The following is a 17647-nucleotide window of genomic DNA, read 5'->3' as shown; positions in this document are numbered from 1 at the left end:
ATAATGTTATAAAAAATATAATTTCAAATAAATTATTCCTTTTCTATTCATCAAAGCAATCCGGACTTTTTTTTTTACGGTATAACAGTTTTCACAAAAATACAAAGCAGTACAGCTGATTTCAGCACTGATGATAATAAGAGATGTAAAATTGAGCAGCAAATCAACATATTAGAGTGTTTCCTGAAGGATCATGTGACTCTGAAGACTGGAGTAATGATGCTGACAATTCAGCTTTGATCACAGGAATAAATTGCATTTTACTACATATAAAAACGTATTTTAAAGTAATATTATTTCACAAAATGTTTGATTTAACTGTATTTTTGATCAAATAAATGCAGCCTTAGTGACTTTAAGAGAATTTTTTCAAAAACATTTCACTGGCCCCAAACAACTGAACCATAGTGTATCTAACTTCAGGGCACAATGTTTTCTCCAAACTATAGCTAAACACACACACACACACACACGTTTATTAGTTATCTAAAAGAGAACATACAAGAGTTACCACAAACTACAACCATAAACTAACCCTAAACCCAACAAACATTTTTATTCATGAATAGTTTTTTTTCCAAATGGGAATGTCCCCAGATGTCCTCGAAAGGACGCGGTCACATTTAACCAACTTCTGGGGACAGTTTTGTACACACTCACTCACACATACACACAGAACGACAGGTGCTTGAGGCCAGATGATGATGTCCATTTAAAGAAATGCTCTTCATATCCAATACAGGCCTGCATTAATATAATTGATTATTCAGGGTCGGTCGAAGCCATTTCCATCATCATTTTTTTTGATGGGGTGAGAGGGGAAAATCATTAATTTAACATTAACAAAGGGGCAAGGATAGATGTCCACAACAGTACATTTCACAACAGAGCACAAGCTGCTGGCACCATGAACCCCTCCATACAGAAGACACTACATTTCCAGACCCATTAACAATTGATCCAGCCTTACTCTGAACCTGTATTTGGCATACAAATGTGATTCAGATCCTCCAGCAGACAGGTTTAAGGACAGTTTCTCAAGGCTTGGCAAATGTGTGAGAGTGTTTTTCTAAAAGCAGAAGTTATTTTATTAATGTTGAATGGCGCCTCTGCTCCCTGAGAACAGGACAAGGACTCTTCATGCATTGAGTGACAGTGTGGTAATGGTCCACTCAGGCCACATGCATGATTGAGCAACCTGCAGGGAAACCTGTCCCAGCAGTATCTGTGAAAATGTAGTTTCTAAAACAAGGGGGATGAAAAGTTCATTCTGATTTTTGCCAGACAAAGTTTATTGTCTAGAACCAACTGATGTCTCCGTGGACATTTCTGCTAAAGGGTAAAAAGTTCAGACAAACTATAAATATTCATGGAGGCCTTTCTCTTTCTTTCTTTCTTTCTGTCTAGGGGAGTCAGAGGACCCTAGAAAGTAGGCTGTCGTGAAACATCCATGATCAGGGTAAAGCTTTTGTCCTAATGCATTCATAAGTCTATGGGGAAATTATTAGCACACATGACGAGTCATGAGAAAACATGCAGTTTTATATGAATGTGGATGCAGAATGCATGAAAATGAGTGGCTTTGAGGCACTGTTTGTTAAAGCAGTATCCACAGATCCCATGGGAATGTTATGTTTGTGTCTGACTGAGATGAATAGCATTCAGTCATTCACTGTGTGTGTTCTCCAGTAAACTAGTGACGTACTGATGACACTTACAAAACACCAAACGTCCATCAGAAACAAATGATGAATAAGAAGGACAAAATAAGCTCTCTACAACAAATAGAAATGAAATCTGCTTTCCCTGGTGTGCTTTCTGGTTCTTAGAGACCAGCTTACGTTAACCAAAATAACCCTGTTTTAAGCACTGCATGTATTATTGAAAGACTCAAAGAGCCAGATATGCATCTGGCGCTGCATGAAAACTCTTTGCTTTTTACCTTTTAACTTCAATCACAACAGGTCAGGCACTGAAATGAAATGAAACAGTGAATGTTTAATTTCATTAAAGGTTTATAAATGCAATGCATTTTAATGCAACTTTATATGTAAGATTGAACTAGAAAGTCCATGTACTAATAAAAAGCTGTTGTTTAATAAACAAAAAAAACTCTTTTAAATTCTACATTTATTGATTTGTCATACATTAACTGCAAAATGTTTACAGAATTTCAAAAGGTGATCTAAAAACAAACACACTGAATGGCTGACACATTAAAAAAACTACAGTTACAGCGCATCTATTTAATATACAGTATGGTTTTCAAGTTGGAAAACCATTTTCATGATGTAGCCAGGAGTTCTTGTGTCCATAAGAGTCCACTGTGGCTTTAGGGTAATCCAATCACAGATTAATGATAAAAGCTGTAAATGTTGCACTACAGTGGCCTCAGACTTGCTATCACTGAGGACAGCCTAGGAGGAAAACACACAATCAGATACAGAAGAACAGATCAAGTTATTGTTTAAAGCAGTTATATTTCTGATACTTTGCCCTGCTGGGCATGAGAAGCATGGGTCTGCTGTGTCACAGTTTCATAGTGTCATCAGATATCTTAGTTGAGAGAACAAAATAACATTTTAAAAACACAAAGTGTTGTTTCTACTAAAGCTTTTCAGGCGGGTGTCCTGGGACCCCCACAGGCTGTAAATGAGGAAATTAGACAGAAAAAAACCCTATAAAACTCATAAAGTTTCTTGTATGCATTTTTCACTTCTATGCTTATATATATATATATATATATGTAATATTTTTAAATCAGTATTTTGTATTCAGTGTCTCATGATACTATTATCAATATTGAGAACAGTTGGACCGAATTTTTTTTTTTTAATACATTCAAACAGTTTTTCAGGATTCTTTGATGAACAGAAAGTTCAAAAGAACAGTATTTATTCGAAATAGAATCTATTGTAACAATATAAATCTCTTTACTGTCACTTTTGATCAATTTAATGCATTGTTGCTAAAAAATAAAAAATAAAAAATGACTGACCCCCAATTTTTGAATGACATTAACTTATGATGTTATACAAATATTTTTATTTGGAGTTATAACAATATTGATTGTGAAATTGTTTGTCAGGTATATATATACCTTATACATCTAACAATACTAGAGTAGTTTAAAAAAAGATTCAGTATGATCCTAATATAAAGTAAATATTTCCAGATAGTCTTGCTGTTAACAGTGATAATATAAAAGCCAATTATTTAATTTTGGAAATAGTATATTATCACACTTCTTTTTTCTTTTTCACACAGTATAAATAGGTTTTAATACATCATAATATAGAGCTACTACATATATTTTTGTATGAGGGTCACTCTCAAAGTGATTGTCATGTTATCCATGGCATCCATCCATTAAAAGGGCCTTAGAAGGACCCCTTATCACCGGGCCCAGGACAATTTTCCTGGTGGTCCCCAGCTCTGTGCCTTTGTGTCTCTGCAGCATTAATAAAAATGATTCTGATATGATGTTATATTATTAAAGTAGGTCAAAGTCTGAATAACTACATCAGTATGAGAGGCAGAGCATCACACTCTCTTTTAAATGACTTTTTATATTGAACTGTGATACAATAACAAAGATGACAGCCATTCTAATCAGCACATTAAAGATCACTCCAAGATTTATAAAACACACACACAACACTGTGAGCTGCATAGTACCAATAAATCAAGTTCGTGCTGGCTTTGGCTTTTCTTAAAAAAAAAAAATCACAGGTTCAGTGTCAGATAAATTATATGGGATGGATATCTCAAACACTTCCAAATGAAACGCCACACAAAATGGAAGACAATCTAAGGAGTGATTAATCTTGTCATGCACTCACAATTCCTTGCTTGTGAAATATTGCACAGAAACATTAACAAAATAGGGGTGGAGCGGGGGGGGCACATTCAATCTACCTAATATTCTTGAGTGAATAATAAACAAATACAACATAACTGATGAGTTTAAAGACCACGGCCGCTCAGTACGGGGCAAACTTCTGCCGCTCTGATTTTTTGATGCTGGACGAGGTGGGGATCTTTGTGGTGTAGGGTGTGAAGCCAGCCGGAAAGCCTGCAGAGGTGGCTGTGTGCATTGCCAGCAGGGGGACGGTTTTCATGCCAAGCAGGCTGGAAACAGGCAATGCATAGTGGGCGCTGGGGATGGACGAGGGGGAGTGGACATTAATAGCAGAGGGGGGAGCAGCCAGGACGGTCATGGAAGAGGTGGAGGGGGTGGACTGGGAGAAGCCCAGGCCGAGGTCGATAGGTGTGCTGGAAGAGGAGGACGACGCTGCCTGGATGCTCAGTTTAGCCATCTCTAAACTGCAAACACACATTCAGATGCACGCAAACCAGGAGGGGTTGTGAGGACATGTGTGGGGTTAATAGAGGGGTTACAGTGGCACACAAGAGGAGAGAGAGTGACATGGGAGGGGGCGAGAGAAATAGAGAAAAGAATAATCAATTTAGGGAATGTTATGTGTTACAAGAAGGAATAATAATAAGGGTTTAACATGCCTGGATGAGAATTAATAAAGCAGTGCCTAATGGGTGAGATGAGACAGACTATATGACTGCTGTCTAATTCCTACGTATTACACCATTACATAAAACAGATTGTGGATGGTTCATCCAAAAATGAAAGTTTTGTCAACATGTTTATTCACGCTCATGACTTTCTTTTTTCTGTGTAAGAAGGAATATTTTTTGAATGTGCTGGCTGCTCTTACCCAACATGCACAATATTCCAAAATAGAAATAGATCAAATATAGCTCTTAAATCCAAAATAGGTCTGATGTATATCCAATCATTAATCGTATATTAATGCTTTGGTCAGAACACCAGAAAGTGATGTTATAAGTTGAAATCCACTTTATTTGTTTTGAAAACTATAATGGGAAAGAATTAAATTGAAAGATGTTTTCAATTTTGGTCTATTATTAACAAAAGTTGATTACTTGAACAGAAATTTATTTGAACACAAATAGTTAAAACAGTAATTTTGTATATATTGTTTATATATTACTGTACAGTACTGTAGTGCATATGGGCTAGTTTTATACTGCTTTTATAAATTGTCTCTTTTGGAGTTTGACTCATGTGACCATTATGAACAGTATGGAATTGTATGGAAAAGCGCTGCATGAACATTCTTCTAAAATTCTCCCTTTAATTTCCACAGAAAAAAAACATCATACGGGTTTGGAATAACATGAGGTTGAGTAAATGATGACAGAATTTCATTTTTGGCTGAACTTTGCTTCAAAATGTGAGCGGGAAGGTCTTACCTCGCACTGATGAGGTACTGCGCCACGCTGATGTTGGCTGGGGAGCCTGTGATGGTGACGTGGCGCACTGCCGAACCGTCTGTGGCCCCGGCTATTTTGATCTGGGCACCAGACATCTGGCGAATCTCATTGATCTTACTGCCCTGTCTGCCAATGATGCAGCCTATGAGCTGAGAGACAGACGGGTGAGGGGCAAACAACATCTGGACATTAAAAGTCTAAGGAGGCTGAGAGTGAACCTCTAGGACATGGAAGCTGCTGTTCTCTACTGTATGGCATGCCTGGAATTTTACTAAATAGATTCTACAAGTGAGTGCTGAATAACAGATTACTTTAATCCATGATCAGTGTAATAATGTGTCAGTGTAATTATAGCAAATCATAAAAACTTGAATTACTAAAAGATACACCTACGACTGTATGAATGTCATTGGAATAAATACTAAATATCAAGCCAATTGGCATGCATTTCAAAGTATCATGTGACAAGCAAAAACATTTCAAATTGAATATTCTAGTACAATAAAATAAAAATATTGGTTTAAAAACATTGTATGAAATGGAATTAAATAAACATAATTTAACATGCATTAAATTGACAAAAGTGACAGTATAGACGTATACTGTACATTGTTACAAAAATGTCTATTTCAAATAAATGCAATTCTTTTAGACTTTCTATTCATCACGGAATCCTAAAAAAGGATTAAGCAGCACAACTGTTTTCAACACAGATAATAACAAGAAAGGTTTCTTGAGCAGCAAATCAACATATCAGAATGATTTCTGAAGGATCATGTGAAACTGAAAACTGGAGTAATGATGCTGAAAATTCACTGGAATAAATTATATTTTAAATTTTTATAAACAGTTATTTAAAATTGTACAAATATCAGATAAATGCAGCCTTGGTGAACATAAGACTTGAAAAATATATTCAATGCCATCCTTTTGAAGAATAGTGTACCCTTAAAAATATGTCTTAGAAAAGGTTATGTCATTCTAACTTATTATAAATTTTCATTTGCTCTAATGTAATGACATTCATACAGTTTAAACGTGACCTTACATGTCCATATACTTTTTGGGGACAGTGTACACAGCAGTAACAGCATCTAATTTAACACGAACTGCCACAAACATTTAGCCTCAAGTTAACTCTATTATTTTATGTGTAGGACAATTAATATACCGTAACTTACATCATTAGGTATGCTCAGCTCATGAGAAGTGGTCGCAAAGGATGCCTCCAGACCTAAGCAGGGAAATGGGAAGGTAAGCACAACTCGACAGCTGAAAAAAGACAACAACTTTTTGACATTGCTACACTGCCGCTGAGACTACTCGAATTAAATCGAAAAGTATCACATTAAAATTACACAGTGTTTGAAAGCATTACGGCTGCTACAGCGGGTGAGTCATGAATGAATTCCTATTTAATACATGGCTGCCTGAGACCCAAAAACACCCATAAATGCATTTCCAAATAGCACACATTATCGGCAACGTCTGTGGAGAGGCTGTCTTTCTTCAACTCCCTATTTCCATGGTAATAATTATGGGCTGGCACTTGCAATGCACGGAATCTGTTTGTCATGATAAATGTGGGCTGCTGTGAGAGTGGGCTTCAGGTTTGCTTAGGAAAACGCTGCCGGTTTGAACAGGTTAGGGGTTTTGTGGAGGATATGAGAGGGGGAAGAATATTAAATGAATGAAAGCCTTCGTGACGACTTCACATATAAGGAGAGAAAGGGGTGACACATATGCATCACATAGCCGTCATGATGCTGTTGTTATGGTGACATCACACATTTGGAGATTTCTACAACATCTCAAAGGAGCCGTCGGCGGCCGGCATCCGAACGCAGACTATCTGGAGCTATCCGGACCGGTTTTTGGTCGTATCATGGCACGGCATGTGCAGCATTATGTTGACAGTGTTATGATATTTATTACCTTACCACAAAAATGGCTTCGCCCTCATTTTCTTCAGAGGTGAAAAGTAGAACATGCGGTGGTGAGCGCATGAGACAGAGGTGGTCAGACACGACAGATGAAAGAGTGGAGAGGGAAAGAGAAAGATCGAGAGAAAGACAGGCAGAGAGACAGACAAAGGGAGAGACAGACTTCCCTGGGGAGCTCTGGGTACGTACCAGGGAAGGTGGGGTTGCTCTGCCCAAGGGAGGTAAAGGGGATATGCTGCATAGCCAACTGGTGAAGCTTGGTCAACTGCGGGGGCAGGAAGGAGGTTAGAACTAGCCAATCAAAATGGAGTTATTTCAGAGGACACTCACATCTACAGACAGAACGGCACCCATATCAAGTCTCAGAATTTGATTAGTTATCAGGTCCCCCTTCGGACTTACCGTCCACTTCTCCCAAGTAAGGTGATCAAAAACTAGATTTGCATTTCCTTAAGGGAATTTAATTGCTTGAGAGGCGGGAAAAGAATGGTGTACAAGTTTGAGGTGTGTTTGTATGTGAAATGAAGCAGTTGTCATGACACACGTCTTGTTTTTCTGCCAGCTGTCTGTACACTATGTGACAATGCAGTGTTACGTGTGTTACATGCAAGACCAATCACAGCTCAGAATGAAAACTGATGTGTGTAAGAAAGAAGACCGAGCACAACAAAATTGGTATAGTATGCAAATATTATGATTACATCATCACATTTGATTGTCATTTTAATACTTAACCTTCCATCACTTATATATTTTATACCTGTGACTTCATTGTGACCTTAAATCTCGCTAGTGAAACTTTGTTTTTCATAACTATGACTTTACTGTATGTTTTGCATTGACTTTTAAATCCTGCAACTGCAGTTTTACTTTATATGTCAAATTGTGACTTTATCTTGCAGTGGGACTAAATAATTCACAATTGCAACTTGTTTTCCATACCTGCGACTTCTCTGTTTATCTCGCATTGACATTGTCATATTTGACAAATGTTATCTACTTCAACTTTATCCCACAATTACTTGGATTTGTTATTCTGGCTTCCACAGAATGTAGTCTGTATGGTGTTATTAATTTCAGAAGTTTACTACATAGGTTTTAGATTTCAAAAAAACCTAACCGTAATATTTAGGGATCTGTCAATACAGTGCTGCCTTTAAACCTTTACATTCATAGCATTGATATGTGAATGGTTCAGTTAACGAATATTGTTTACTTGTGTCTGAACCAGGGATATTAAATAACTACGGACTAACAAGTGTTAGTGATATTAGATATTAAAGAAGCGGTCGTAGGCAGAGACCATATCAGAGATATCGGTGTGTGTTAGGAATGCAGTGGGAGAACTGTGGTTGTGTAAGGGGTGGGATGTGGCCGGGGGACTGTAGTGTGCTGTGAATGATACTGATCAGCCTGTGTGACAGACACTCACGTCTTGGGTTGGAATGGCAAACTGTCCTTGAATAGCAAATGCCTGTGGAACAGATAACACGTTTAGGTTAGTACAGATAACAGCTGCCTATTTGCTGCTTCGTCATTAGTCTTAATGATATGGCACACCCATGGACCACCCACAGTCCATTTAATGCATATTTAATAAAAACCTAGAAAGCCTTTATGAAAATTGTAAGCTCAAAGCAGTTCAAATGCAGTGCAAATCAATTGGGGTTAACAGGATTGTATCATATAAAATAGTGTACCAGATTGATAATATAAACACTTGTGAAGAAGAAATGGTTAGTGGCTTCTAGCAGTTGTTCCTCAAGCAAAACTATTTTGCTGTGTGAAATAATTAGTCATCAGATTTCTGTATTTGGCGAGATTTCTGTGTCATATTTTGAATTAGTTATTAGTTGACAGTCAATAGTAGTCTGAAGGATCATGTGTCCCCTAGATAATACATAAAATAAAACAAACAGTGGTTGGCCGCTTTGTTCATGTTAAGTGGCTCTTGACCAGAATGAGCTGCGAAGTGGACCAGACTTTACATCACAAGTCAAAATCTGTCTACTTGAGACTACTTTGTTATTAACATAATTAATACTGCCAGGTGGAATTATGACTGAAATATGTTAAGCTCTTCTTAATGTAACCACAAGGGGGCATCACATGAACATCCCATGCTATCGTCAAACATGGCAACAAACACAGAACTAAACTGTTTCTTAGCATTTTAATCTTCCAGAGACCAGTTGTCATGATTTTTCAGTATATGGACTCACCTTAGTCAAACTAAATGTCATCATGATCAGTCAAATGAGCAACAGAAGCCCTTTTGACAACATACCAAGAGAAGTCAAAAATAAAGGCTCAAAACTTAGCTAACACACCCTTATGAGAAAGTATTTCACCAGATATGAACAACCGAATAGAATGGAATGCTGATGAACAAATTGTTTAGTCCAGCTTTATACAGCTGTATTTATGATTAGTTACAATCTTTCCAATTCAAACACCTACAGATCTGAATTAGTGATTCAAAGCTGGTCTGATCCGCATGCATTGGCATGGTCCAGTGGCCCCATTGGTGACTGTATTACTGATTACGGGTGAGATTTATTCCACCAGCTGATCTCGGTCTAATCATTAGTGTAAATATCCACACTCTGAGCGTCCCACTGGGACTGCGGGGAACTATGGAATCATTGATGCTCATGAAGGGATGTTTCGATTGTATGGTTTCTACATTAAGAGATAGATGGAGTACTCACTGACGCAGCATGAGGTTGTGACAACACTGTGTGGCTGGCGCCGGCGGTGGGTTTGGGTCGGTACGGTATAGTGGCTCCTTTAGGTGGCGACTAAATGAGGGAGACAAGCACAGTCAGGACAAAAGCAAAGGCGTTTAGGCAGTATGCGTCTAGAACTCTGTTAAGCCTCACTGGATTTTACTGTTCAGAGCCCAAAGTTAATGCGGGCCAGGGAAAATCCTGCAAAACAAAGGCAACCAAGGTCGGATGCTGGTTACTAATGAAGCAAACAAGAACATTTAACATGTAGTCCATGTGCTGAAAGTGCACACAAATTAAGTGTGAAGGTGAAATAGACCTGAAAAGTATTCCCCACTTGAAATAACATTTTAGGCATAAGGGAAATCGTGCATAATCGCACCGATTTGCAAGTTAAAAGCAGACGCTCTGTCACAGACCTCCAGCATGACGGTGCAGATGTGTTTCACACATTGTGTGATGGCGTGAGGGGTGCCGGAGATGGTCACAGCTCTCTCAGTCGAGTCAGGCAGTAGATCTCCTGCCACCTGGACCTGGGCACCTGTGCTCTGACACACAGCAACACTTCAAGTCAACACATGCTGGACAGGATGATTAGAAAAGCCACAAATGACATCTTTCATATTTCTTTCAGTAGTGACATTTAAAAGGAGAAGGTCACTCCACATCCGCATTCCTGGTCACCCTGTCTGCCTGGATTTATTTTGCAATAATGAGCGGATGACTGTAGATTATCCTGCTTATTAAAGAGCTACTCACCAATTAAATAAATGTGCGCACATAAAATGTAAAATCAGTTATATTTATTATATTTATAAAAGTTATATTTCATAATCTTACCTACATTCTTAAAATTAAAGGTTCAGGTTTTTTTTTTTTTTTTTTTTTTTTGGATGCCAGAAGCACATTTCAGTGAACAGTTCTTCAGAGAGAAACTTATTCATGTTTGAATTGCACATTTTGTTTAATAAATAGCATTTTAACTTACAATGTCCGCATCACACATATTAACACAACTGCAATACAAGCACTAATTAAAAAAGAAATTTCAGCACTGAGGAGTTTGTAAGATTACAAATTCTGATTTCTTTCCAAGTGAATAGCAAACAAAGTGTGCCATACAGTCCCTTTTGGTATTACAGCATTACTATTCTCATGTCCAGAACTGACATTGTTCTCATCTGGCCAGTTATTTAGGTCAAGCTATTTGGATGCTGTATATAAATATTAGTCTATTTAGGCCTTGGTGGGCCGTCCTGTCCTAGACATTCATAGCAACTGGGAATAAAAGCATCCCGTTCACCCCTCACAGCCCTCAGCGCCGAGGACAGCTATATTTATTCAATGTGATCCACCAGCCACATAAAAAACAAAGCCTTCCAGCAAACGTCACTGTCCTCGTGTCAATTTCAACAGCTAAATGAAAACGAATGGTTTCACTTTTGAGATGAATTGCAGTGTTTTCCATCAACGGAAGCCATGAATAGATGAGTTTGAGGAAAAGCGAGTGAGTTCAAGAGTTAAGGAAATTACAGCTCAGGGTTGCAGCCGTCTCATAACGTGTGGATTTAGCATGAATCGAGCGGCCCCCTGTGCTCAGGAATAAAAAGATCTAATTTGATGAGGACAATCAGTCATGCTGATGTGAAGTGTTTCTGCCTGCCACTGAGGCAACGGAAACTAATTGTTTAACGGATCATTCCGCGCATCATCCGGGGGCCGCTGTGACCTGCATTACAAACCCTGCGCATCTGCCAACAATTAAACTTCTACCTAGAACATCTACCTCTCTGATCTCTTTGATCTTGGAGCCTCCTTTGCCAATGAGAGAACCGCACTGACTGGCGGGGAAGACGAGACGCAGTGTCACAGGAGGCCTGCTCATCACGGTGCTGTTGATCATGGATGCCAGGATATCCTGAAAGAGATGCATATGCATCAGAAAGAAGCTCACTTCAGCTTGTGTCAAAGCAATGTGTCATTTTTTTTATAAAAACAAGTTTATACGGGAGAAAAAGTGTTATGGTGTTGTTTTACAGAACACAGTTTGTAATTTTTTTCACTGTGCAACATGGAGAAAATAAAGCAAGTGATTGACTCTTCCTCAAACTTCACTATACATATCAACATTGTAACTAATAGAAATATTAATGAACAGTTAAGGAAGGATGGTTTATCAATACTATCGTGGTGATATAAGTTGTTGTTGTCTTTTAAGTATTAGTATGCTTAGTATGATCTCTCTGCATATAAAACCCATTATCTCTAATAGTTAAAAAGTATAATCTTAAAAATAAACATAATTAAAATGTTATAGATAAATAAATAAAAAACAAGCAACAACAACATAATATATCGAACAGTAAACAAATGCAACCACATAATTTATGGATGCAATGCAGGCATATTACTGTGGTCGTCACACTATTACAGTTAACGTCTAAATATACAAGATCACTGTAATGCAGACACAGACCATTGTGATTCAATAGCATACTACTTTTATATCACCCATTTCCTGCTCCTGTTCACTGTGGATTCACTGTATTCAGTACTAAATCGTCAAATTAATGTGAAAGCATGGCAAATAGTTGCCATGTAAATCCACATTAATATTTTTGTAGTGTACTAAAATGCATCAAATCATCCATAACATGAATCGCTTATTACTGGGAATTCCTACCCACCTCCTCAAATTTCTCTGCGATCATGGCGAAGGCTTTGAAGATGACTTCAGACGATCCAGTAATGGTGACAATGCGCTCTGGACTGGAACCGTCGGATATGTTAATGCGGGCTCCACTCTAAATCCACAGGGAAGAGCAGAGTTTTTGTGCTGCATTACGTTTAATTGATCAGTCTCTCCTCTAGGCTTACATTTGCACCCTCTGCCAGTTAAATACCACTGAACTGATCATGCAGAAAATAAGATGATTTTGCTCAAACTGAAAATGATTCCAGGCTGTTTTCTGCTGTCTAGTTTTTGATATACATGTGGCCCCCCAAATGAGTTTCATCTTTACGAAGCTTGTCAGAATTAATAATATGCACTGCATTTAATGTCAAGGCAACGGTCCGTAGTTCATAAAAAAAAGTTAAAAAACCTTACTATGTGAAATATATAATAAGCTTTTGATATTCATAATTAAATTAAAGTCCCATTTGATCATGAAGAACAGTGTTGCACTTACTTCCTCTCTCATTTTTTTGACAGTCTCTCCTTTCTAAATCAAAACAAGAGGAAAATCATAGTTATATCAAAAAGTGTACATTATAATTAGATTGTAAGCCAGTTTTAAAGACAGTAAGAAGTGCTTAGGAACGCCAAAGAATAAAGACTGTTATGCTAAATTCAATAATGCAATTATCAGGATAATACTGAATATTTTACCTTCCCAATGATACTTCCAACTTCCTAGAAACACATAAAAGAGACAAAATCAGTGTTTTCTTTTAGATGACAAAATTAGATATATTACTGACAGCATAAAGTGACAAGAAGCGTGGCTGTCAATATGTTCTTATTACAATGAAAACAGTTTTGCTGCTTAATATTTTCAAAGAAAACTAATACATTTCTTCAGGATTATTTCATGATTAGAATTGTATTTGAATTTGATTTTTTTTTTTAAATAGCAATCTTTTGTAACATTGTAAATGTCTTTATTGTCATATTTAATCAAATTAATGTGTCTTTTCTGAATAAAAGTAATAATATCTATTTGTTTACTTTACTTCATGTTATTTTACAGTCCTGTTCCATATGTGCATGCTATGTACTTGTTATAGTTATTAGAAAAACTTGGTAATAATTATATACTAACCCTGAATCTACTTTCTTATGTATGTACACTGTACTGTAAGTACAGGAAAGTGCACATATGTGCAACCCCTTTTATAAGCCCCAAATACTGAATGGTACTTTGTTATGCTTTGCACAAAAATATAAAGCAGCACAACTGTTTTCAACAATGACAATAAGAAATTTTTCATGAGGACCAAATCAGCATTTTAAAATGATTCCTAAGGATCATGTGACACTAAGGACTGAAGTAATGATGCTGAAAATTCACCTTTGCATCACAAGAATAAATTATATTTTGAAATATATTCAAATATAACACAGTTCATTTCAATGCTAATAATATTTCCCCATTTCACTGTTTTTATTGTATTTTTGATCGCATAAATGCAGCCATGGTGAGCACTTCTTTCAAAAACATAAAAAAGTAATTATTCCAAACATTTGTGTAGTGTAGCTATAGATACCATAACCAGAAAGACTGTGACATTATTTCAGACCCAGACAACTATATATGCTATCAGTACTATTTCTGATGATGTTTTCTAAAAGACAACATTTTATAATCAATTATACTGACAATCTATAATCTAAAATGATCACTACTCATAAATCTTTCTCGAGTACTGGTTTCATCGCTTCACTGGATGCACTTGCAAAACAAGGCTGAGAATAAAAACAAGCGCAGCTCTGTGAGGATCCGGATGTGTCTTACCTTGCCATGCATTAGCAGGCGGATGGTGAGGGTGACATTTAGCCCCCCTTCACATACTCCTCCCTCCTTCTCATTCATATTCATTCTTCTCTTGGGTCTAGATGCTTCAAACAGACTGTCTCTGTGCACACAAGCAGACAAATTTACCAGTTCAGTCAGGAGAGATATTAGATGAATTTCAGAGAGAAAACATTTCAGTCTTGCCAACCTCTTAATTCCTTGCTATTACCATTTTTAGCCATAAATGTGTTCAATCTGTTTATCTGCTGATACCTGTTGCTGTGCTCTGACATTAAGTTGGGCGTTATTTCCCTCCAAGCGGGTGAGCGGGGTCCTGCCTCTAACCTCTCTAATGGCTCTGCTTTGATAGAAATGGTGTGACCGTGTTTGAAAAGACTCAAAAAGAGCCACTTGTGTCTTTCCAGGCCTTTGGATCAAGTGACGTTTGTGTGTCCATGTCTAACAATGCCCATTAATTTATCAGAGAGTGATCTGTTCCCACATTCCTCACTTTAAAACCGAGCTTATCGCAATCTAAATCGATTCTAAGCCAGATGAGATCACAGAGCACATTCATGAGCGAAACTAAAAAATGAGGCAGTGCTAGATCAGAAGGAGAGTTAGGAGATTGTCTTAAATTTCCTTTTAATAATGCCTTATCCATTCCTCATATTCCTCTAATGAGGCCCTGCAACTACGAGCAATAAATGAATGCATTTTCTTTATTTAATTGAGAACACGAATACATCTTTTCTAATTGAGTCCCAGTGCTTTCATTTGTTAGGTCTCTTTGAAAACGACTGCTTTTGAAATGTTTTCAGACTTACATTAGCTGTTAAATGAAATGTGGTCCCTCTTTCCATGACACTCCAGCAGCAGAGGAACTTGTTAAAGCGATGTGAACCCCTTAAATAGACTAGAAGAGAAACAAATGTTAAATATCTATCTATCTATCTATATATAATTAGTTTTTTTTTGCTTCTGTTTAACATCGAAGCCAGTAAAAGGGTTATTTGTTAAATCATTCTCAAAGACAGAATTCAATTTTAATCATCAACAAGACTCCTTATGCAGAAGTTAAACAATGAGTTATGGATTCAGCATTCTTAATATGAAATAATAACAAATGGTGTAAAAAGCCTGTTCTTTTGTGTGGCTATTAGTTCAGTGTTGTTTCATCAGGTAAATGCATCAAACACACTGCTGCCATCCTGTCTAATCCTGTAGGCCTGGATTTGTTTGGCTAATGCTAAAACCCATTTGACCCATTTCTGTCCTTCCAAAGCTTGTCAACAGGCATCTGAAAGCATTCTGCCATCATATAACACAGCACTAATAAGCCCGAATATAGATATCACACACTAAGTTTTTCAAATGTCAAACGTGTTTATGAATCAGGAATCAATAATTTATGCGACTGCCGTTGAAATGTTGATGCGGCATGTAAATGGTGTGTCAGATTAGAGTTCAGAAATGATCACTCTTTTTTAAATGCGTAATCCTAATGGCCAAGACTTAGTCCTCACTACTGTGAATTCAATACACTGCAATTAACTATTCAAACTAAATTTAATAATAATAATAATAATAATAACAACAACAATAACAAATCTGTATATATTACAGAAAGTATATAATTAAATAGGTCCATTCAATAATAATATGTAATATTACTGCCCAAACCTAGAGCATTATTTTTTAAACATGACATTTATATGTATTAACCTCAACATAGTTTATATTTATTTTGTTTATTTATAGAAAGGTATGTGTATAGAAATACCTATATACCTTTATAAATTATATTTGCTGAGATTTAGTTATATTGCATTATTATAATTAAATCAAAATGTATAAAAACTTAAACAAGTGTTACTCTATGTAGCGTCAGAACTAGAATATGACTTTGATATGAATAAACATGAATATAATTTATAAATTATATTTCTATATATATATATATATATATATATATATATATATATATATATATATATATATATATATATATATATATATAATTTATTATTATTAACATAATTTAGCTATGCATTATATTTGTTTAGATATAGTGTTATACTGCATTATTATATGTAAATGTAGAAACAAGAATATAAAGTGTCATATAGTATATATACAATCACATAATATGCATAATGTATTTGAAAGATATAACAGTTTTGTCAAAGATAAAACAAGAGCACTGTTGCTGCCAGAAAAGCATTAATACGCCTATTTGTTCCTGTGCTTTGGAAGTCCCTGAGCGTGACGAGCAGCTTTGGGTTGAAGTTAGCAAACTGACCTGAGAAGTGATGGAGGTTGAGACAGCGTGAAAGAGGCCACTTAAATTCTTCTCCAACTCTTCTTGCTTGGTCAGTCCAGGATGAGTTAACGTTTGAGGCTTCAGAGTGTGTATGATTCCCTGAGTGCGGAGTTGCCCTCCTTTGTTGTCAGTTGTATTCAGAGAATGGACAGATGGCCTTGTGCCTGTACCTCTGGTCGTTGGAGACTAGCTTTACTGTTTTTTTCCCCCTCTGGCTTAGCCTCTGATAAGCCTTCAGCCCAGGCTACGTGAGCCCGGAGGCTCTCTCAGTTCTTAATACTCACGTAGTCGACGCCACTGCGCCTTCATCCCGGGAACGGGTGCATTAGGGAATCCCAAGAAGAACAGAAGGCAACAAGTTTTCCATACTTTGGTGAAATTGCAAAGTTGAAATTGTCTGGCAAAATATTCACAAGAAAAAGTAAGACAGAATTGTTTAACTGTGAGACTCATCTTGAAATACATGGTCCATTTTGGCAGAGAAGACCTAGGTGAGACACATGCATGCATGTATAATGACAGTTTGAAGGACACATAAGAAGAAGAAAATGCCACATGTTTTGCTGGTACCCCCAATCAACATAAGCATCTCCAAATTGACTGTGTCACATCATTATGGACAGAAAGACACAATGTCTCTTTGGCCAGTTTCCCCTCCCCCATCTACTCCTGCTAATGAGGCCAAAGTCCTGCGCAAACAATGTGGCCCTTTAACAGAAAAAGATGCACTCTGCTGGGCAGTAGAATTTCAAAGTGAATGAATTAGTGGAGCAGAAGTGGCATATTTAATCGCTGCCTGCTGTCTGGGATGGAAATGAACAA

The 17647-nt window shown here is 37.0% G+C and overlaps 1 protein-coding gene across 2 annotated transcripts; it reads right to left on the bottom strand.

The window, feature by feature from the left end:
- Positions 1 to 2120: 2120 nt before the first annotated feature.
- LOC113112955 (poly(rC)-binding protein 3) lies at positions 2121 to 17389 on the bottom strand. 2 transcript variants are annotated; one of them, XM_026278942.1, is made up of 14 exons: positions 16805 to 17374; positions 15330 to 15418; positions 14503 to 14623; positions 13377 to 13400; positions 13177 to 13209; positions 12673 to 12789; positions 11772 to 11903; positions 10405 to 10533; positions 9968 to 10057; positions 8689 to 8730; positions 7446 to 7521; positions 6495 to 6547; positions 5293 to 5462; positions 2121 to 4326 (listed from the first exon to the last, which is right to left on the bottom strand). In XM_026278942.1, the coding sequence occupies exons 3-14, from the start codon at positions 14584 to 14586 to the stop codon at positions 3984 to 3986; spliced, it is 1293 nt and encodes a 430-aa protein (XP_026134727.1). In that variant the 5' UTR covers positions 14587 to 14623; positions 15330 to 15418; positions 16805 to 17374; the 3' UTR covers positions 2121 to 3983. The 2 variants fall into 2 exon arrangements, with proteins under 2 accessions (XP_026134727.1, XP_026134728.1); XM_026278943.1 differs by having other exon boundaries at positions 2124 to 2417; positions 16805 to 17389.
- Positions 17390 to 17647: the final 258 nt, after the last annotated feature.

The sequence above is a fragment of the Carassius auratus genome, chromosome 13, assembly GCF_003368295.1.
Source record: "Carassius auratus strain Wakin chromosome 13, ASM336829v1, whole genome shotgun sequence".
Lineage (NCBI taxonomy): Eukaryota > Metazoa > Chordata > Actinopteri > Cypriniformes > Cyprinidae > Carassius > Carassius auratus.
This window is presented reverse-complemented; position numbering and strand designations above follow the sequence as displayed.